This window comes from Patella vulgata, chromosome 9 (assembly GCF_932274485.2).
Source record: "Patella vulgata chromosome 9, xgPatVulg1.2, whole genome shotgun sequence".
In the NCBI taxonomy this organism is placed as follows: Eukaryota; Metazoa; Mollusca; class Gastropoda; family Patellidae; genus Patella; species Patella vulgata.
Genome location: NC_065887.2, coordinates 2059322 through 2079804, shown reverse-complemented (window position 1 = coordinate 2079804; position 20483 = coordinate 2059322). Strand labels below are relative to the sequence as shown.

Here is a 20483-nt window from a genome sequence, read left to right as displayed (position 1 = left end):
CTTGCTACTATATTATCTTAGCCCGCTGCCACCGCTGCTTAATATTGAGCGACTTGTTTATTCGACTGAACTATTCGACTGGATTATTCGACTGAATTATTCGACTGAACTATTCGACTGAAGTATTCGACTGAACTTTTCGACTGAATTATTCGACTGGTTTATTCGACTGGATTATTCGACTGAACTAACTGAATGATTTTATCGACTGGACGAGGCCACATGAAAATGTCAAAAACCTCACCCCCCCCCCCCCCGGCCCCATCGCATCCCCTTTCTTCGTTCATATCATATATAGGGATTCTAATGTTTTCGAGGTGGACAAGGACAGCTGTCTAGTCGTTCGGATGGGATGAAAAACCGAGGTCCCGTGTACACATTCGCGTGGACGTAAAAGATCCTTTGACAAATGGAATTCGATATAAGAGTAGGCCGTAGTGCCGCTGTCCGGGCAAAATTTCCCTCATAGCACAGTGTATGGCGTATGCCCGTCTTCATTAGTCCAGTTACAAGCAGAACAGTAGGACGTTAAAACCCCATTTCATTTCTTTTCATTTCTTGAAACTAGTTGGGAAGCCCCCCGGTCCCTACCCCATGCCCCCGGCTCCTTCAGCTATGGCTACGAGCATGATTTGCTACTAATTATCTTAGCCCGCTGCCACGGCTGCTTAATATTGAGCGACTTGTTTATTCGACTGAATTATTCGACTGAACTTTTCGACTGAATTATTCGACTGGTTTATTCGACTGGATTATTCGACTGAACTAACTGACTGATTTTATCGACTGGATGAGGCCACATGAAAATGTCAAATACCACATCCCGACACGCCCCCCCCCCCCCCCCGCCGCCCCACCCCATCTCCTTTCTTCGTTCATATCATATATAGGGACTCTATTCTTTTCGAGGCGGACAAGGACAGCTGTCTAGTCTTTCGGGTGGGACGAAAAACCGAGGTCCCGTGTATACATTGGCGTGGACGTAAAAGATCCCTTGACAGATGGAATTCGATATAAGAGTATGCCGTAGTGCCGCTGTCCGGGCAAAATTTCCCTAATCGCATAGTGTATGGCGTATGCCCGTCTTCATAAGCCCAGTTCCAAGCAGAACAGTAGGACGTTAAAACCCCATTTCATTTCTTTTCATTTCTTGAAACTAGTTGGGAAGCCCCCCGGTCCCTACCCCATGCCCCCGGCTCCTTCAGCTATGGCTACGAGCATGATTTGCTACTAATTATCTTAGCCCGCTGCCACCGCTGCTTAATATTGAGCGACTTGTTTATTCGACTGAACTATACGACTGAATTATTCGACTGGATTATTCGACTGAACTAACTGAATGATTTTATCGACTGGACGAGGCCACATGAAAATGTCAAATACCTCACACACACCCCGGCCCCATCGCATCCCCTTTCTACGTTCATATCATATATAGGGACTCTATTCTTTTCGAGGCGGACAAGGACAGCTGTCTAGTCTTTCGGATGGGACGAAAAACCGAGGTCCCGTGTATACATTGGCGTGGACGTAAAAGATCCCTTGACAGATGGAATTCGATATAAGAGTAGGCCGTAGTGCCGCTGTCCGGGCAAAATTTCCCTCATAGCACAGTGTATGGCGTAGGCCCGTCTTCATTAGCAAATCATGCTCGTAGCCATAACTGAAGGATCCGGGGGCATTGGGTAGGGGCCGGGGGGCTTCCCAACTAGTTTCAAGTCTTAAGTGATACATGTACTTTAGATACTAGTATTTTCGCTCCCACGCACAGGGCCCCTCCCATTCCACCAACACCCCGTTTCTATGGTCATATATAGGGACTATTCTTTTCGAGGTTGGGGCCGACAATATTAGTATCTACTTAAGTACAATTATCTCCTGCGACGGGTGAGGACCAAACCCCGCCCAAGCCCTCGGCTCCTACAGCTATGGCAACGAACATTGAGCTACTCAATGGGCTGTTTTTCCGACTGGTTTCATCGACTGAAGTATTTGACTGATTTTATCGACTGAGATATGTGTGGGATTTTATCGTCTGGACGAGGCCACGTTAAAATGTCAGATTTATGTAAGATGAATCATTACTTGGAGAGACCTAGGAAACCTATATACTACATGTAATTGGGGATCCGATTTATAGGAAGTTATAAGTTGTTTAATTGTTGCTGTTATGTAGGCACTATTTGCTCCTGAAATAAAGTGTTGAAGATCCAGTCCAAGAATCTGTATTCATTTCTGATCCTAAGAGAACACACGTCGAAGAGCTACATTCCCTGCTAGTCAAATTGTACATAATATATTGAAGAAGAAGGCATGGATATCAACTTTATTCTTCCTTCAGCAGCAGTAGCAGCAATAAGAAATCTTGATCAACTATCAGTGTCTTGGAGTTTCAAACAGGGGTTTAAATGGGCTTTAAAAGGGACTTCTCAGAAAATTAATTACCCAGTCCGGAAAAGAAATATCGTTCTTTTGTCCAAATACAAAGGGATAGACAGCGACAGCTGGAATTTTTTGCAAAGGGTGCCCAAAAAGTACAGGTTTCTGTGACCTCCAGTAAAAAGGATGCGGGTGTTCAAAATGTTCTGGATACTAACGATGTATCTTTTTTTAATAACCTTGTGTTAATGGTGTCATCCTGCCAATTGCCATGATAAAGGTTGCAGCCATGCGAGATGTTTCAAGTTTTAGTGCCAAATGCACCAGCCGTCAAGACTCAAGATCACAGATTTAGACATTTTAGGCCTTACAGCAGGAATCCTTTGTACAGGAATAGAAATTATTATCGTGAAAATAGTTATAGATTATGTTATTTTGAATAATGGAAAAATAAGGATTTTGATTGTATTAATGATTAAAACATGGGGTCATGTTTTTGTTTGAAATAATTTTAAGGTGGATACACATGACTAATGTATAGGTCATATGTTATTTTATTATTGTTTAATTCTATTTTTAATTTCAAATCTATATTTTAACATTCATTAATGCTTGGTTAGTCATTAGAAGCAGACAACAATTAATTTGTCACTCCATATAAATTATGACAGGCTGGCAACTAGAGTGTTTGATCTCTTCAGTTTCTTTAACTATTATTTTAAATATGCTTATTTCAACACTTTCATAGTAACTAATTTATATAAAAAGACAAGTGTATGTAGGATGAATTATACAGTAGTTGGAGAGACCAACTTAGTTGCAGGACTGATTTATAGGAAGTTATAAGTTATAAGTTGTTTACTTGTTGCTGTTATTTATTTGCTCCTGAAATAAAGTGTTGAAGATCTATTCAAAGAATCTGTAGTCATTTCCAATACTTAGAGAACACACTCCACGCGATACATTCCCTGAAAGTCGAACTATGTTATGAGCATGAAAGGGCTACTTAATAATATGAAATGAAATGGACTTTAACGTCCTACTGTTGGGCTAATGAAGACGGGCATACGCCATACAGTGTGCCATGAGGGAAATTTTGTCTGGACAGTGCACTACAGCCTACTCTTATATCGAATTCCACCTGTCAAGGAATCTTTTACGTTTATTCCAATGTGTACACAGGACCTCGTTTTGTCATCCCATCCGAATGACTACACAGCTAACCTTGTCAGGCCCTCTGTCCTGCATCACTGACAAAGGGGAATCACACCGGACAATCTGGATGAACTCTTTCGGGCAATGCAGGGATCGAACACCTACATGTAACCTCCAGACTAGCGAGCCGGCGTCTTACCCACTTAATCACTCCCGCTACATAATGAAGTGAAATGGGGTTTAACATCCTTCTGTTGTGCACCGACTAGGCTAATGAAGATGGGCATATGCCATACAGTGTGCTACAAGGGAAATTTTGCCCCGACAGTAGCGCTACAGCCTACTCTTATATATTGAATTCCAACTGCCAAGGGATCTTTTACATGCACGCCAATGTGTACATGGGACCTTGGTTTTTCATGCCACCCGAAAGACTAGACAGCTGTAGTTTTTGTCACACCCTCCGTCCTGCCCTACGGACAAGGGGAAACCACCTGGATAAAATCCTGAGGAACTGTCTCCGCCAATACCGAGAACGAACCCGCGACCTCCAGGCTAGCGAACCAGCGCCTTACTCACTTAGCCACTGTTGTTCCAGGCTACTTATTGATCTTGGTTCACTTGGTTAGTCATTAGAAGCAGACAGCAATTAATTTGTCAGTCGATTTAAATAACTAAAGTGGGTGGTCTGTTAAGTTTCTTTTACTATTGTTTAAATGACTTAATCCTTCAATAATTATATGTTTATGTCAATACTTTCATAGTAACTAATCTATATAAAAAGAAAAATGTATGTAAGATGAATTATAGTTGGAGAGACCAGCTGAGGGAACCTATGTACCAAGTGGAGGACCAATTTATAGGAAGATATAAGTTGTTTACTTGTTGCTGTTATTTATTTGCTCTTGAAATAAAGTGTTGAAGATCTATTCGAAAAATCTGTATTCATTTCCGATACTTAGAGAACACACTCAACCAGATACATTCCCTGAAAGTGGAACCGTGTTATGAGCATGAAAGGGCTACTCAATGAAATAAAATGGGCTTTAACGTCCTACTGTTGTGCACCGACTGAGCTAATAAAGTCAGGCATATGCCATACAGGGGATCTTTTACATGTATGCCAATGTGTACATGGGACCTTGGTTTTTCATCCCATCCAAACGACTGCCCCACTGACAGGGGGAAACCACCCGGAAAATCCTGAGGAACTTTTTCGGCCAATACCAGGAACAAACCTCCAGGCTAGCGAGCCAGTGTCTTACTCACTTAGCCACTGTGGCTCCAGGCTACTTATTGTTATCTTAGTTCACTCCAATTAGTGATTCATAAAGTATGGTCCTCCACCATCAAGTCAAGCGACTGCTTTTTTTCGACTGAAATATACACTGAAATATTCGACTTGACAAGGTCACAAAAAAAACCCTGACTCGTCCAATACCCCCAGCCCCTGACTACAGGCCTATGTAGGATTCTATTCACTTAGATGACGGGCCAAAAACATTACTCTCCGTTTAGTACATGTATCAACTAAATACCTAGATCATAAGACTTTTGCCCGAAAAATCTGACTTTAAAGTAGTTGGGAGGGGCGGGGGGTGAAGCCCCTGGCTACGACCATGATTGGGCTATTCTATATTACCTTAGCTCACTGCCACCGGTACTTAATATTGAGCGACTGGTTTTATCGACTGGGATATTTGACTGTTTTTTCGCCAGGATTATTCAACTGGTTTTGTTGACTAGATTATTTGACTGTTTTTTTTCAACTGGATTATTTGACTGGTTTTGTTGACTGAATTATTCGACTGGTTCTGTCAACTGAATTATTTGACTGATTTTATTGTCGAAAAAAGTCAAATATCCCAGTCAATAAAACTATTTTATTGTGGCCTCATCCAGACGATAAAGCCAGTCAAATATCTCAGTCAATAAAACGAGTCAAATAATTCAGTCGATAAAACCAGTCCGATAAAATAAGTCGAATATCTCAGTCGATAAAATAAGTCAAATACCTCAGTCGATAAAACCATGGACCTTATAATACCATGATAAAACCAGTCGAATATCACAGTCAATAAAACAAGTCGAATATCTCAGTCAATAAAACTAGAGGAATATCACTGTCGATAAATCCACATCCCAGATCAAGTTGGGTCTTCATACCAGATCAAGTTGACAAAATGTGCTTTTGACAGTTATATGATGAGAAGTTAAAAACAGCCGTTCAATAATAAGCAGGAATTGCAGTGAACTAAGATAATACCGAGTAGTTCAGTCATACCCATAGCCATAGCTGTAAAAGAGCCGGGGGTTTGCACCTCCCTCCCCTGCCAAATAGTTTCAAGTTCAATTTATGGGGCAAAAGTAGTCAGATAAATAGGTATTTAGGGCCGGGGATAGCCGAAAAAACAGTCAAATAATCCGGTCGAAAAAAAAATCAAGCAGATAATTCAGTCGAATAATCCAGTCGAATAATCCAGTCGCTCAATATGACGAGGAAAAACGTAAAGCTTGACTTTATTAAGCAGTGGTGGCAGTAACTAAGATAACAACATGTAGCCTACTCCTCTATAAATCCCTCCACACGGTTGTTTTTATTCCGAAGCGACTAGATACTATGCTGTCATCAGTTTTATGCATCGGACACAGACTTAATTCAAGTTGTTTATATTAGTACGGCCATTGTTTTCAGTTGATGACGTCAGTCGTTGACCCTTAACCCTAGATGACGACCTTACTCGCAAAGAGAGGTCAACACGTTGTTTAGGGGATTGCTATTGGAAGGAAAATCTCAATAAAGTTGTGACTTCAACTGTCAGATTTGAACTTGGGGGAAAATAATCAAAATAGACAAAAAACGATGTAATCAAATTTGAGTTAGTGCGTTTTTTATTTCAGTCAAACAAACTATTCCCAAATTTTAGCCCAACCATCGACCGAGTTTGTTGACTGGAAATTCTAGTGGTACTTAGGGGTAATTGATTATAGTTGCCTTTGGGTAGTCTCGAACTGGTTTCGCTTGGGTTGTGGTAAGTGTTTGGAGCTGTCGTATCGATTGAGTTTATTTACCGGCGAGCGAGGGAATATTTCAATCGTAGCGACCAATTAATAAACAAACACGTTGTCATGTAAATAGAGGGATGAATAAATCAATTTAATGATTCAACAGCATCTGTTAGAGAACTTGTAGGCCGATTCTGTTTGAAAGAAGTAATTTTTGCAGAGACGAGGTCGAGAGAGCGAAATACAACAAACGGGTTTGTCAACTTTTGGTCAATATTTAACATTGGGGATTGCACGTTTGCACCACACATACGGAAGTTTATAAATTTCTTTTTTTTTTCTTCTCAACACTCACGTGTGTTATATATTGTTTTTTCTTAGAATACTAGATAACAAACCTCATCTCTCAACCCTCCGTGTTTCGAGATAAGAGATGGTGCTATAGTATAGTTCCATGTAGTTCAGCTCTGAACGTAGCTAGGTCTCATTACACTCGACCTGTGCCTTCAGCAACTGTCCTATTGAATCTAATGGCTACCCAGTCAATTTTACTGGGCAACTTTTTACTGCTAAAGGGTCTGTGTCACTGTCAGTCCCTGTGAGCGCCTGAACAATGTAATTGAACATCTTAGTTAGAAAATAAGACCTTGCTTACGTCGCTAGAACCAGTATGAGCGACACAACACGCTGTTAAAAAATACGTCCCACTCTTCTTACGGCCTTCACTGACTTCATTGAAAGGGTAACGCAAAAATTTACGAACTCTGCCATATACGATGAAATGAAATTTAGGTAAGCCTGGGGGAAAAAAATTGGAATTAAATTGAAAGTTGGAATTATATGCAGGTATAGCTACTGCAGTCATGATACAATGCATCTTGCGATTCAGGTGCTATGATAAGATTCGTATCACAATTCATAGGTCAATATTTTACAAAAAAACAACAGGATAAATGAATCATTGATATTTTATGCCCACCAGCCGATGAAGAAGATAAAACTGTTTTATATCACGATATTGAAGTGGTTCAAAAAAAGGACCAAAACAATTTTAGAGTGTTTGTGTACCTATGACATGGATAATTAAGAGTGGTAGTTACTGAAGCAACGAAAAAAAACCCCATAAAAACGATATTTCACGACAACACGTGACTAATGTAGAGTAGGCAGAAAAGCCTTCATGGTGAATGCCATGTTCCTGAAGCAACGACTGCGAGTTTTACAACATCTGGACGTTGCTTGTTTACTTCACAATTCCCGAACTTATAGCTATGTTATCTACAGACCCGTGAGCAGTAGCGTCCAGTCAGACGTTGTGACATCAAGACCTCCACGGAAACCTTAACATTCAATGAACCTTGAACTTTGCAACTCGATTATCACAGGTAGACATTTTAGCTTCAAAGCGCGAGACGTGGTATTCGCGACGATCAAGGAATCTGATAGGCTCACAGGCTGGGCGTACCCAATCGAAATTAGTGCCGACATTTGTAGGGTATTATGTGAAGGCCTTGATAAGATGTACGTAGTTAAAGCGAGATCAAGCCTTCTATTGAAGATGGGTAAATGCAGGTTTTCATTAACATCATTTGTACAGAATAATAGGACGTTGAACCTCATTTCATTGTAATTCTATATGCAAATTTTAAAATATTTCAGATTTAGAAGAAAGAACTTGATATCACTGTAAAGAAATCTAGGAAGATGCCAGGCGACGAACGACCAGAATTTGAGCGTTTGTCAACTAATGTTGTACCCGTTAACTATAACATCACCTTGACACCAGATCTTACCAACTTTGTTTTTGATGGAGAAGAAAAAATCTCTGTACAGGTAAGTGTAAGATAATACATGTATTTTTTACGTACATGTCAGTTTGTACACAGGACCTCAGTATTTCGTCCCATCCAAATGTCTAATAAAGCATAGTAGACATCTTGATTGCTGTAAAATATTAACTGCAGGAGAACATCATTACTCGCAAAACAAAAACAGTCAAGACAAACCTGAAAAACAATTACAACAAGACAGACTACACAGACATTGCAAGAAATAAACAACATATATCAAATCAGATGAGAGAGAGAAATGGGGTTTACCATCCACTCGACACAAACTAGGTCATTTCGGGACTAACATAAGGTTCAAATTTATTTCAATAATTCGCTTGCGTGTAGAGATCTTTAGCAGTGGGAGGAAACTGGAGGACCCGGAGAAAACCCACGAGGTTGGACACGTGCAACCAGGGATTCGAAACCACGCCAGGTGACTCAATGACAGACTTAATGATAGAGCGCACATGTGCTAACCACTAAGCCACCCAACACCCCAAAATCAGATGAATGGATCCGGGTGGGGTGGGGGGAGTCGTATATAACATTCAATGTGGCAATATGGTACACTGGAAACTATTATATAGAACACTTAATGACACATCACTGTGGATGATAAGTCTAGAACACTTAGTACAACATCCCTGTAGATGATAGACCTGTTGTCTAGAACACTTGATGACACTTGTCTAGAGCACTGGAGAAAATTTATTGTATTTTTTTTGCATTTATGATTTTTGTATGTTTTAGATAACGAAAACAACCAGTACAATAACATGTCATGCTTTAGATATAAAAGTTAAAACAGTTTATTTCACTCCTAAAGGTGAGTTTTTGATATATTTTAACTCAATCTAAATTAACATATATTCATAGCAAGAGGCTTTAAGTTTTCAATCATGGCATGTGCATGTGGTTAAAGACAAATAAAGTGCTGAATTGGCCATAGGAAAGTTATTTTAGAAGCTCACATGTATTATCACATACTCTATAGAAAACACACTGATCTTGATAATTTTGAGTTGTAATACAATAACTTCGAAATGAAGTTATATGATTATCCATGGCATATTTCACACATTTATCAGTTTTATTCCATGTCTAACGACATTACGGACCGCAGAATTGTGACTTAAATCTTAATAATGAATAACTAAATTCAAATGACAAAAGAATTTCACAGCTAGCGACACTAGTTCCCCCTAGAATATTGTTTTGCATTATAAGAGTAAATATATGTACTACATTTTCGCCACACATGAATTATCAATATTGCTACGTGAATTATCACTAGTGCTACATGAATTATCACTGTTGCTAAGTGAATTATCACTATTGCTACATGAATTATCACTATTGCTACATGAATTATCACTATTGCTACATGAATTATCACTATTGCTACATGAATTATCAATATTGCTACATGAATTATCACTATTGCTACATGAATTATCACTATTGCTACATGAATTATCACTATTGCTACGTGAATTATCACTATTGCTACGTGAATTATCAATATTGCTACATGAATTATCAATATTGCTACATGAATTATCACTATTGCTACGTGAATTATCACTATTGCTACGTGAATTATCACTATTGCTATAAAATCGCAGTGGTCAAATATTATTCAATAATTCTTGCATGTAGGGGTCTTTTAGTGGGGGAAACTGGAGGACCTGAAGAAAACCCACAAGTTTTGACAGGCAACCTTCCTCCTTGTCACATACAAGCAAGCTTAGGATCAAAACAGCACCACTTCATATACCTTACGCACTAAATCTTACCCATTAGACCACCCAACTACCCAGTGTATAAGTATGTATTTTATAGGATCAAGTGATAAGTTTGAAGGTAGTATAAAATATGGATCAGCTATAGAAGAAACAGTTACCTTTACCTTTACTACACCTTTACAGGTAAACATCTTCTTATTAACAGGTAGTCAAACCTTATTTTACAGGTAAACGTCTTACAATTAATAGGTGGTCGAACTTTATTTAACATACAGCCATTCCGTTTTCGATGGTTCAAGCTTCAATCCTGGTTCCGGCAAAAAAAGTTGTGCAGAACTGGGAGCCTGATAAGGAAAAGCAATCGAATGGTATAGAAACCGCGGTTGAGTGTGCACATTAAAAAAAACCTTGGCTTGGAATTCGACGAAGAGTTGGCAGAAACTGCATGTTGTTTGCTATTCTGGTCTTCGGTAGCCTGTTTGATGCAGAAAAAGAAAATGAAATCCCGTTTCATTTCATTTCAATTTATATTTTAGCCTGGTGATGGTGGAATATATTTAATATAGAGCTGTTTGATTTATATTTTAGCCTGGTGATGGTGAACAGTATTTAACATAAAGCTGTTTGATTTATATTTTAGCCTGGTGATGGTGGAATATATTTAATATAGAGCTGTTTGATTTATATCTTAGCCTGGTGATGGTGAACAGTATTTAACATAAAGCTGTTTGATTTATATTTTAGCCTGGTGATGGTGAAATATATTTAACATAAGCTGTTTGATTTATATTTTAGGCTGGGGAAGGTGATCTTTGTTTAACCTATAGTGGGGAGTTGAATAATAAAATGAAAGGATTCTATAGAAGTCAGTATACAACACAAGATGGACAGACGGCTTTTAACGCAGTTACGCATTTTGAGGTAACACTTTAAACCCATGTCTTATACACATATTTTGACTCAACAAAACCTTGTTGGATTTGAATTCTGACAAATTTCCAGCGTCGTCTATGGTACAGTTTAAGATAACTTCACTATAACCATTTTTTTAACACAGAATTTGATGGACTATTTTTTATTTAATAACATCAATGAATTCTCAGTTTTAATGGGGTTTATTCTATTTGTTTTAGGCAACAGATGCACGACGAGCGTTTCCTTGTTGGGATGAACCAGCAGTTAAAGCTATGTTTGATATTACGCTAGTTGTACCTAAAGATAAGGTCGCTCTCTCAAATATGGTAAGTTATATCAGACGGACAAACCTAGTAGACAGTGGGGCACAAAATGGCTAAACAAATACGGTGAAAACATGCCGACTGACTGACCCATACCGCTACGACTACACACAACCCGATAGGACTCCGCGTCTTGGGTAGTTGTAAATAAAAAATCGGGTCGCGTCTTTACTTCACTTGCCTAAGAAGGTACTCGTCCACACAGGCCCGACTTTCACAGATTATGTGTCATGAGTTACACCACTTCCCTCTAGCGAGTGATTCCAAAAGTAAACCAGAAGCTCGTAAAAAGAAATATGCTGCAGTTTCAGTGGTTTTGCTGTTGTTGCGGAGGCGAAGACGCCGCCGTAGTCGAAAAGGAAAGCGGTTGAGCAGTTTGTGGTTGCAGCGGCACCAACTTTCAGTCACATGACTAAATGCTACTCTCTGATTGGCTAAACAACAGTAAGACAATTGATCGTGTCGTGTGAGTGTCCACACAAACACGATGGGTTACGACTGCATCCAACTGCATCCGACTACGACTAAACATGAATCGTGGTCGTGGGACTGTCCACAACACTGCACTGATTATCTGAGACAAGACGTTGCGTTGGGTAGAGTCTGGGCAAGTCGTGGCGGTGTGGGCCGGACTTAACATGACAACATGAAATGTGCTCCAGCTATAAGAAAAGATGTGTTTGTCAAAAACATCTTTACATTTGTAATTAACTAGATGCTGTAAATATAATGCCCACGAAAGAAACATGGAGTAAAATCTTTCTGAAACAAAACTTTAAATGTTTGTATTTTTACAAAACTTTATTTCTCCCCCACTGAGATCCATGCTGACCTGCACTATTCCAGCAATTCTTCACCAACTACTAACACTTTAGTAAGGAGTTTTATTCGTGGTAGTCTTGGAATTTTTATAACTAAATTAGGTTACAACTGTATTATACAACTGTATACTGTACTTTATTTTATTTGCAGCCTGAAAAATCCAACACACCACATTCCAGTGATAAAAACGTTAAGATAGTTTCGTTTGAAACCACGCCTATTATGTCCACGTATTTAATAGCGTTTACTGTCGGAGATTACGATTATGTTGAAGGATTTGATAAAGATCAGATCCGAGTTCGTATTTATACGCCTGCTGGTAAAAAGGAACAAGGACGATTTGCTCTCGATGTAAGTATATATTATCGTGTTTGTTGTCTTAGGATTCTGGTATGTTAAAGGAAATAATGAGAAGCTGGCTCACTGGTCATGACTTTCCAGCTTCGATCCAGGAATTGGTTGTGAAAGTTCTGATCAGAATCATAATTTGTAGAACGAAGCTTTCATGTTATTATTTCAGGTTGCCTTGACAACCCTACCATTCTATAAAGATTATTTCAGGTTGCCGTGACAACCCTTCCATTGTATAAATATTATTTCAGGTTGCCGTGACAACCCTTCCATTGTATAAAGATTATTTCGGGTTGCCATGAGAACACTACCTTTCTATAAAGATTATTTCAGCTTGCCATGAGAATCCTATCATCCTATAAAGATTATTTCAGGTTGCCATGAGAACCCTACTGTTTTATAAAGATTATTTATTTTTTCAGGTTGCCGTGAAAACCCTTCCATTCTATAAAGATTATTTTGGTATTAAGTACATGCTACCTAAAATAGATTTACTCTCTGTTGCAGATTTTGCTATAGGTGAATAACTTTATTTATTATAAATAAACATATACCCCCCTGCCCCCTTGCCTTCCTCCATTTCATATAAACATACCCCCCTGCCCCTTCAATTCTCCATTTCAAATAAATATACACCCTGCCCCCTTGCCTTCCTCCATTTCAAATCAATATACACCCTGCCCCCTTGCCTTCCTCCATTTCAAATAAATATACACCCTACCCATTGCCTTCCTCCATTTCAAATAAACATCCCCCTTGCCTTCTTCCATTTCAAATCAATATACACCCTGCCCCCTTGCCTTCCTTCATTTCAAATAAATATACCCCCTGCCCATTGCCTTCCTCCATTTCAAATAAACATCCCCCTTGCCTTCCTCCATTTCAAATAAACATCCCCTGCCCCTTCAATTCTCCATTTCAAATCAATATACACCCATCCCTCACCTCCATTTCTGTAATTTGGCAGGGTTTGGGGTAACTTTAACATTCCACATGAACAATACTTGAATGGCCAGGTTTGGTTTGAATGTTGTTTCATTGGGAATTGTTTAAAATAATGTTGCTCACTGATGATACATTCTACATTCATCCCAACTCCACCACGCGCTTGTTCTACAGGGGCTCTCACAGAAACAACAGACACACCTGTCTCAAGAAACTGGGTTTAACGTCCACTCGACACGAACTACATCATTTAGGGACTAACAAATGGTTCAATTTTATTTCAATAATTCGCTTGTGTGTAGAGGTCTTTAACTGTGGGAGGAAACCAGTGGTCCCAGAGAAAACACACAAGGTTGACAGCCGACCCTACTCCTACAAGTGGGGAATCCAAAACCATGTCAGTTAACTCAATGACAGACCTTATGATCAAAAGCACACGTTAAACTATTCAGCCCCTCCTCCGTCCATAGATTTTAACGTGTCAATAATAGCATTGTTTTATATTAACAGGTGCTATGGAGAACTGGGGTTTATTGACGTTTAAAGAAGCGTTGATTCTCGTTGATCCCAAGAATACGTCGGCTGTCAGTCGACAACATGTAGCGTTAGTTGTAGGACATGAATTAGCTCATCAATGGTTTGGTAATCTGGTTACTATGGTAATATTTTATTTATTACACAGAATAATTTAAACATTTGTAAAATATGTGTGCAGCACCCGACTCCAACAAGGACATTCTTCTCCATTAGAATATGACAGAAATTAATTGTTATACCTACTTTAGGGACTTGCTGAAACGTACATTACATGTAGGATCCTGGATAGAAATTGGCCTTAATTAGGGGGGGGGGGTCTGTTAAAATGAAATTGTGATTTCTATAATTTAGTAAGAAAAATTCATAATTTGGAAAGATGCCAAATAGCTATATATAGCTGGACTAAGAGACTCATGATTTGTATTTTGAGACCATGACCTTCATATTTATAATCTTGGTCCTGGCCTTGATATTCATAATCTCCGTTGACTTTAAAATTCATTATCTCCCAGGTCCCTGACTAAAATATTTATAATCCCCCTATTTCTATTTTTAGGATTGGTGGACTGATCTGTGGTTAAAGGAAGGTTTTGCGACGTGGATCGAGTATCTATGTGTTGATTATTGTTTTCCACAATGGGATATCTGGACGTCTTTCGTTAATGATAATTTAATCCGAGCCCTTCAATTAGATTCCCTCCACAACAGCCATCCTATTGAGGTAATCATTATAAACTGGTATTCGTGCTTCAAACTATGAAATCATTTTGAAAATAGAAAATAAATTTATGTAAAAGTTGAATATCTAAAAGCAATATTTCAGGCGAAATGAAATCAAATGAAATGGAGTTTAACGTCCTACTGTTCTGCTCCTATACTGGGCTAATGAAGACGGGCATACGCCATACAGTGTGCTATGTGGGAAATTTTGCCTGGACAGCGGCCCTACGGCCTACTCTTATATCGAATTCCAACTGTCAAGGGATCTTTTACGTGCACGCCAATGTGTACACGGGACCTCAGTTTTCCGTACCATCCGAACGACTAGACAGCTGTTCTTGTCAGGCCCTCCGTCCTGCATAACTGACAAGGGGGAACCACGCCGGAAAATCTGGATGCAATACATCAGGCAAAAATGGTTTAATTACCATATGATTTGAAAATTCCATAATCCCATAAACTGAAAAATCCCATCAATTGGAAATTTTAGGGATAGAGGAATCCCATGAATTAAAAATGTTATCAACATTCGACATTGTCCACAAATGATATATAGGATATATACACAAACCAGTAACACCTATAAGTTTTTCTGAAATCTTTTGATGGGCCTATTTTTCTTCCGATTGATCCACGCCAACAGATCCGTGTAGGAGCTAGATGAAACGATGGTGTCGACGGAGAGAGTAGATTTTAATTTAATAGATATTTAAAAATCACCGCACAATAGCAATACGAAAACAGACTTTAGGTTGAAATAAGAGGTGGTTTATTCATCCTTCATATTAATGTATATATAGGTAAAAGTTGGTCATCCATCAGAAATAGATGAGATATTTGATGGTATATCGTACAGTAAAGGTGCCTCTATTATCAGAATGTTGAGTGATTATCTTGGTGCGGAGGTAAATATTATTATTGTTTCTGTTAAGATTATTATTGTTATTATTTTGTTTTTTTGTGTTTTATCCACAAATCGGATTTCTCAGAATCTAACCGTAGGATCTTTCTGAAACTTTTACCTATCCCCCCAAAAATGGGTGGTGGCTGTTGATTAAATATATTTTCAAAACGTTTTACGAATCCGAAATCACCTAATTTTACGAATGAATGCATTTGACCTGCAATGCTGTAACTTTGTGACTATTTGACCTATTTGACTAAATCTTTTTTCTTTGAGTACCTTGAGACAATTACTTCAAATCTGCAGATTCAGATTTTCGAATTTCTAAAATTCGTCGCTGTGATTTCGAACCGGTATTTATAACCAATTTTAATAGTTGTACGATTTTCATGAAATTTAGCATGTAAGTAGATCTTACTGATGCGACTTAAAAAATAAGATTAGAAATTTGCTAAATTATCTCCCCTTAATGAAATTAAGGATCAAAATTTTCAAAAAAATCATCGAAATATAGGTCAGAATGACCTAATTTTTTTTTCGATACTAGACAAGTAATTACTGATTCATATACAAAATATGGAGTTTGTCGATCGAACCGGAAATGCCACCATCTTGAAACGTGAAAAGTCCTAATAACTTTTGCGATATTGCACTTACAGACATGGGAGTTATATTTTCTGAATCCCTGAAGGAATGCCTAAAAAACGTTCAGAGCAGAATTTTGATTTAGGTCAACTGATGGCCGTCATTTTGAAGTGAATATGAAAAATAGCGAAAAATCAACATTTACGGTCTTCTAAACAAACACAATAGGGCATAGTATGTTCAATACGTCTCCTATTTCAGGATAGCCGGGATATGGGTCGACTGTTTGGTATTTGAATATTTCAAAAATTCGAATTTCGCCTTTGATGTTTTCCGTGCCGACAAGGTTGTTTTCAAGTGTAGGCCCGCGCATGCGCGTCACAATCCTACTATCGTGCACACCAACTTGAAACTCACCGGGTATCTGGCTTATGGTCCCAAGCACAATTCCAAACAAGAAATTTTAGGGCCTGACCCATGGGGGGCGAGCGGTGGCCATTTTCCCGGGGGTACATAAAGTAAAACAAGAAAATAGAGATGGAACTAGGTGTTCGATTTTAATTTGGAGACAATTCTTGGATGCGCCGAGGTCGGAAATGGGGGGTTAGCCGAAGTTTCGAAGAGATAGGTCCATTTTGTAAAAAAATCCGTTCATAACAAACATATTTAGCTGCTTTTGACTTCGCGCATGCGCAACGCTGGAACCAAACGTACCATGTCTACCAAATTCCAGCTAGAAACTTTTCACGTTGGTACCTAGGTGCCCTGAAAATTTCAAGGCGATACCTGCATTCCTTCAAGTCGTTTGTTCTTGGCACGGCTCCAGGTCGGTGGTATCTCATTTTTTCTAAGTCCAGATACGGCTTCCGTAAGGGGGAAAAGGGGGAATTTCGCCACGACACCGGAACGGATTGTCCGAGAACCATGAAATTTGGACACAATACGCCTATTACCACCCCGGATTCTGTACTTTACTCTCATTTTGATCCGATTAAAAAAAAAAAGAGTTTTAGCAAAAAAAACGATTTTTTGGAATTTAATATTAGTTTGAATTAGTTTTGAAATTGCAAATGCAAAGGGATTTTATCGCCTTTCGTATGTGATAGGTATTATTACTATACACATTATCCTTAAAAGACAATTTTTTAAAATGACTGCAACGATGTTTGCGACACTAAAATCCGAAATTGCCTATTTTGACCTTTTTTGACTGCTAAAGCATCCTTCCAGTGGTCAAAATCTCTGGAATTTCTAGCAGTTGGCTGCGCCGCGATGATATTTATCACATATTAAAAGGAGAAAATGCTCAAATATCAAGAACAATAAAAATCGATAAAATACGGCAAATTTTTAAGCAAAAAAAAACATTGATGGGTGGGGGTGGGCTTCAAATTTATTTTCAACGTTCTCGAAATTCCACACTCTTCTATTTTTAATATGTGATAGCTAGAATCCCAAGGTACATTCTGTGCAAATTTGAAGGCAATCGGACCAACGGAACGTTGCCTGGGGAGAGCAAATCAACCGCGGTCGCGAAAATTTGCTCATTCGTCAACGTTATTATAATATTGTATTATGACCGCCATCTTAGATCCATCTGGGTCCCCGATCCACCGTCACTTACCAAATCACTCCGAATATACCCAAAATTCCAAAATTGACCTTAATTTCTTTTGACTTCGCGCATGCGCCACGCTGGAACCAAAGGTACCATGACTACCAAATTCCGGCGAGGAATTTTCACGTTGGTACCTAGGTGCCCTGAATAATTCAAGGTGATACCTGCATTCGTTCAATGCGTCTCTTATTTCTGAAATTAATGCATTTCAGGGCCCTGTTTCTCGAAATCTTAACTAAATATAAAATCCAAATTTTAGTAGATACTTCAATTTTGATTGGCTAAGCACTAAAATCAATCTAATATTATCCAATCAAATTACTAAAATTTGGATTTTATCTTAGTTAAAATTTCGTGAACAGGCCCCAGGATAGCTCGGGATCAAGATCGATTTTTTGGTGTTTAAAAATTAAAAAATTTCGTATTACGCTATTGTCCTTTTACGTGCCGACAAAGTTGTTTGTAGGACAATTTATGCCTTTATTTTCAAAATTTACAAATTTAACCTAAATATTCGAACAGCTAAGGTCAATCTGATTTAAACAATATTAGTTCCGTTCAAAGTTATTTCATTTATTTTTTTGATATTTTCCTGCCACTTTTTAGTTCTTTCCCGCCATTTTCGTTTCATGTTCTCATCCGTCCCGTTTTTAAACGGCTTGATCCATTTTTCTGAAACTTCTGGAATGGAAAGTTATTCCGATTACAGCAATCCAAGTCTGAGTTATTTCCCTTTAGTTTTCAGATTATTTTGTTTTCCGGGTGCAATGTTTCTCACTATATTTAGACTTGTAACTTCGCAACTTTTTCACCCATTTTGATAATTGTTTTTTGTTGTTCTTTTTTCTTTCAAGATACTTGATATAATCCATGTCACGTGACGATGAATATGAAAGCTTTCATATCTGCATGGGATCTAGTAGCAGATCTAGTTATTATTATTATTATTACTGCCTACTCTTATATCGAATTCCAACTCTCAATGGATCTTTTACGTGCACACCAATGTGTACATCGGACCTCGGTTTTTCATCCCATCCAAACGACTAGACAGCTGTCCTTGTCAGGCCCTCTGTACTGCATCACTGACAAGGGGAACCACGCCGGAAAATCTGGATGAACTTTCTTGGCCAAGCCAATGCAAGGATCAAACACCCAACCTCCAGGCTAGAGAGCCATGATCTTACCCACTTAGCCACCGTGACCCCTATTAGTAACTGATTGAGATTGAAACATGACATCACATAGAATACATAGAATACAAGTTACTTAAAAATGTTGTGGGGGTTGGATGGCTGAATAGTTAGCATGTGCGCGCTGTATCATAAAGTCTGTCATTCAATCAACTGGCATAGTTTTGATTCCCCGCGTAGTTTTGATTCCCCGGTTGTACGTGATAAGGAGTAGGGTCGCCTGTCCAACTTCATCGGTTTTCTCCGGGTCCTCCAGTTGCCTCCCACTGTTAAAGACTCCTACGGGCAAGCGAATTATTGAAATAAAATTGAACCATATGCTAGTCCCAAAATGACCTAGTTTGTGTCGAGTCTCTCTCTCTCTCTCTCTCTCTCACTCTCTCTCTCTCTCTCTCTCTCTCTCTCTCTCAAAAGTGTTTTCTCCGGGTCCTGCTGTAATTACCCGAACTCGTGCAAGTGTACATATTATTAAAATAAGATTGTTGAACCATATGTTAGTCTTGTTATTTAGACTGTTTTTATAATTACAGGATTTTAGGAAAGGTTTGAATATTTATTTATCTCGTCATGCCTATAAAAACGCAGAGACAGAAGATTTATGGAAAGCGTTGGCTGAGTCAAGTGGTAAACCTGTTAAAAACGTCATGGATACCTGGACCAAACAAATGGGATATCCTGTATTAGAGGTAGCCAAATTCACCGAAAAGTTTGTCACTATTTATTAAAACATTGAAGAAGTTTTAATGTCCTAGGATAAAAAGTATAAAAATATTGATATTAACTGAAAAAAAAAAAGCAGCCAGTTTTTATTTTTATGGTGATATTTCCCGAGAAATAGGGAAGTAACTAAATGTTTCTTGACAAAAGGAACTGAACACTAGACTCGGCTATCAAGTTCGCAGCCATGGGAAACACTATTAACAGTCACAAATTTGTTATTCTGCAATGATGGCGACAATTTTGCTATTAATCTGTCCTTATTTTTTTTACGCCCACATTGAAATATTGTCTCGGTGCAGCCATCGGTCCGTCATCCAAAATTACTTGTGGATGCTCTAGACGCTAATGTTAATATCCGAATGTGGACGCTCTAGATGCTAAAGTTAATATATGAGACAAGAAGCCTTTGGATTTTCAACAATTTCCAGTAATTACTGCCAGAGTTAGGGCGCTTGATCACTTTGGAATATGTTGTGGGCACTCTAGGGGCTAAAGTTTATCTCATTGACTTCAAATTTATACACATTGTTTTAGATCACCAGGTCATGATTTTATATTTATAGACCGTGTTTATGCCTATGTATAATTCTTTCGATTGACTTTAGAGTGATACACAGAGTTTGAAGTCTTGAGACGAACAAGTGTATTGATTTTCAATGATTTTGAACAGCTAAATCCATGATATTAAATGTTTTGTATACTAAATGTTCGCATGGGCCAAAAAAATTCTAAT

The 20483-nt window shown here is 38.5% G+C and overlaps 1 protein-coding gene across 1 annotated transcript; it reads left to right on the top strand.

Annotated features, from left to right (window-relative positions):
* The first annotated feature begins 6572 nt into the window (after positions 1-6572).
* LOC126832490 (puromycin-sensitive aminopeptidase) lies at positions 6573-19755 on the top strand. The gene is made up of 12 exons (XM_050563287.2): positions 6573-6794; positions 8200-8373; positions 9123-9198; positions 10215-10300; positions 10913-11038; positions 11251-11358; positions 12328-12528; positions 12951-13047; positions 13984-14132; positions 14567-14731; positions 15531-15635; positions 19561-19755. Exons 2-12 carry the CDS (start codon positions 8245-8247, stop codon positions 19753-19755), a joined length of 1437 nt encoding a protein of 478 aa, XP_050419244.2. The 5' UTR covers positions 6573-6794; positions 8200-8244.
* The last annotated feature ends 728 nt before the right edge of the window (positions 19756-20483 follow it).

Excerpts from the sequence above, each read along its gene's own strand:
- LOC126832490 (XM_050563287.2), top strand. The coding sequence starts at position 8,245 with ATGCCAGGCGACGAACGACCAGAATTTGAGCGTTTGTCAACTAATGTT. Across the intron at positions 8,374-9,122 it reads AAGAAAAAATCTCTGTACAG|ATAACGAAAACAACCAGTAC; the intron begins GTAAGTGTAAGA and ends TGTATGTTTTAG. Across the intron at positions 13,048-13,983 it reads TGTTGCAGATTTTGCTATAG|GTGCTATGGAGAACTGGGGT; the intron begins GTGAATAACTTT and ends TTATATTAACAG.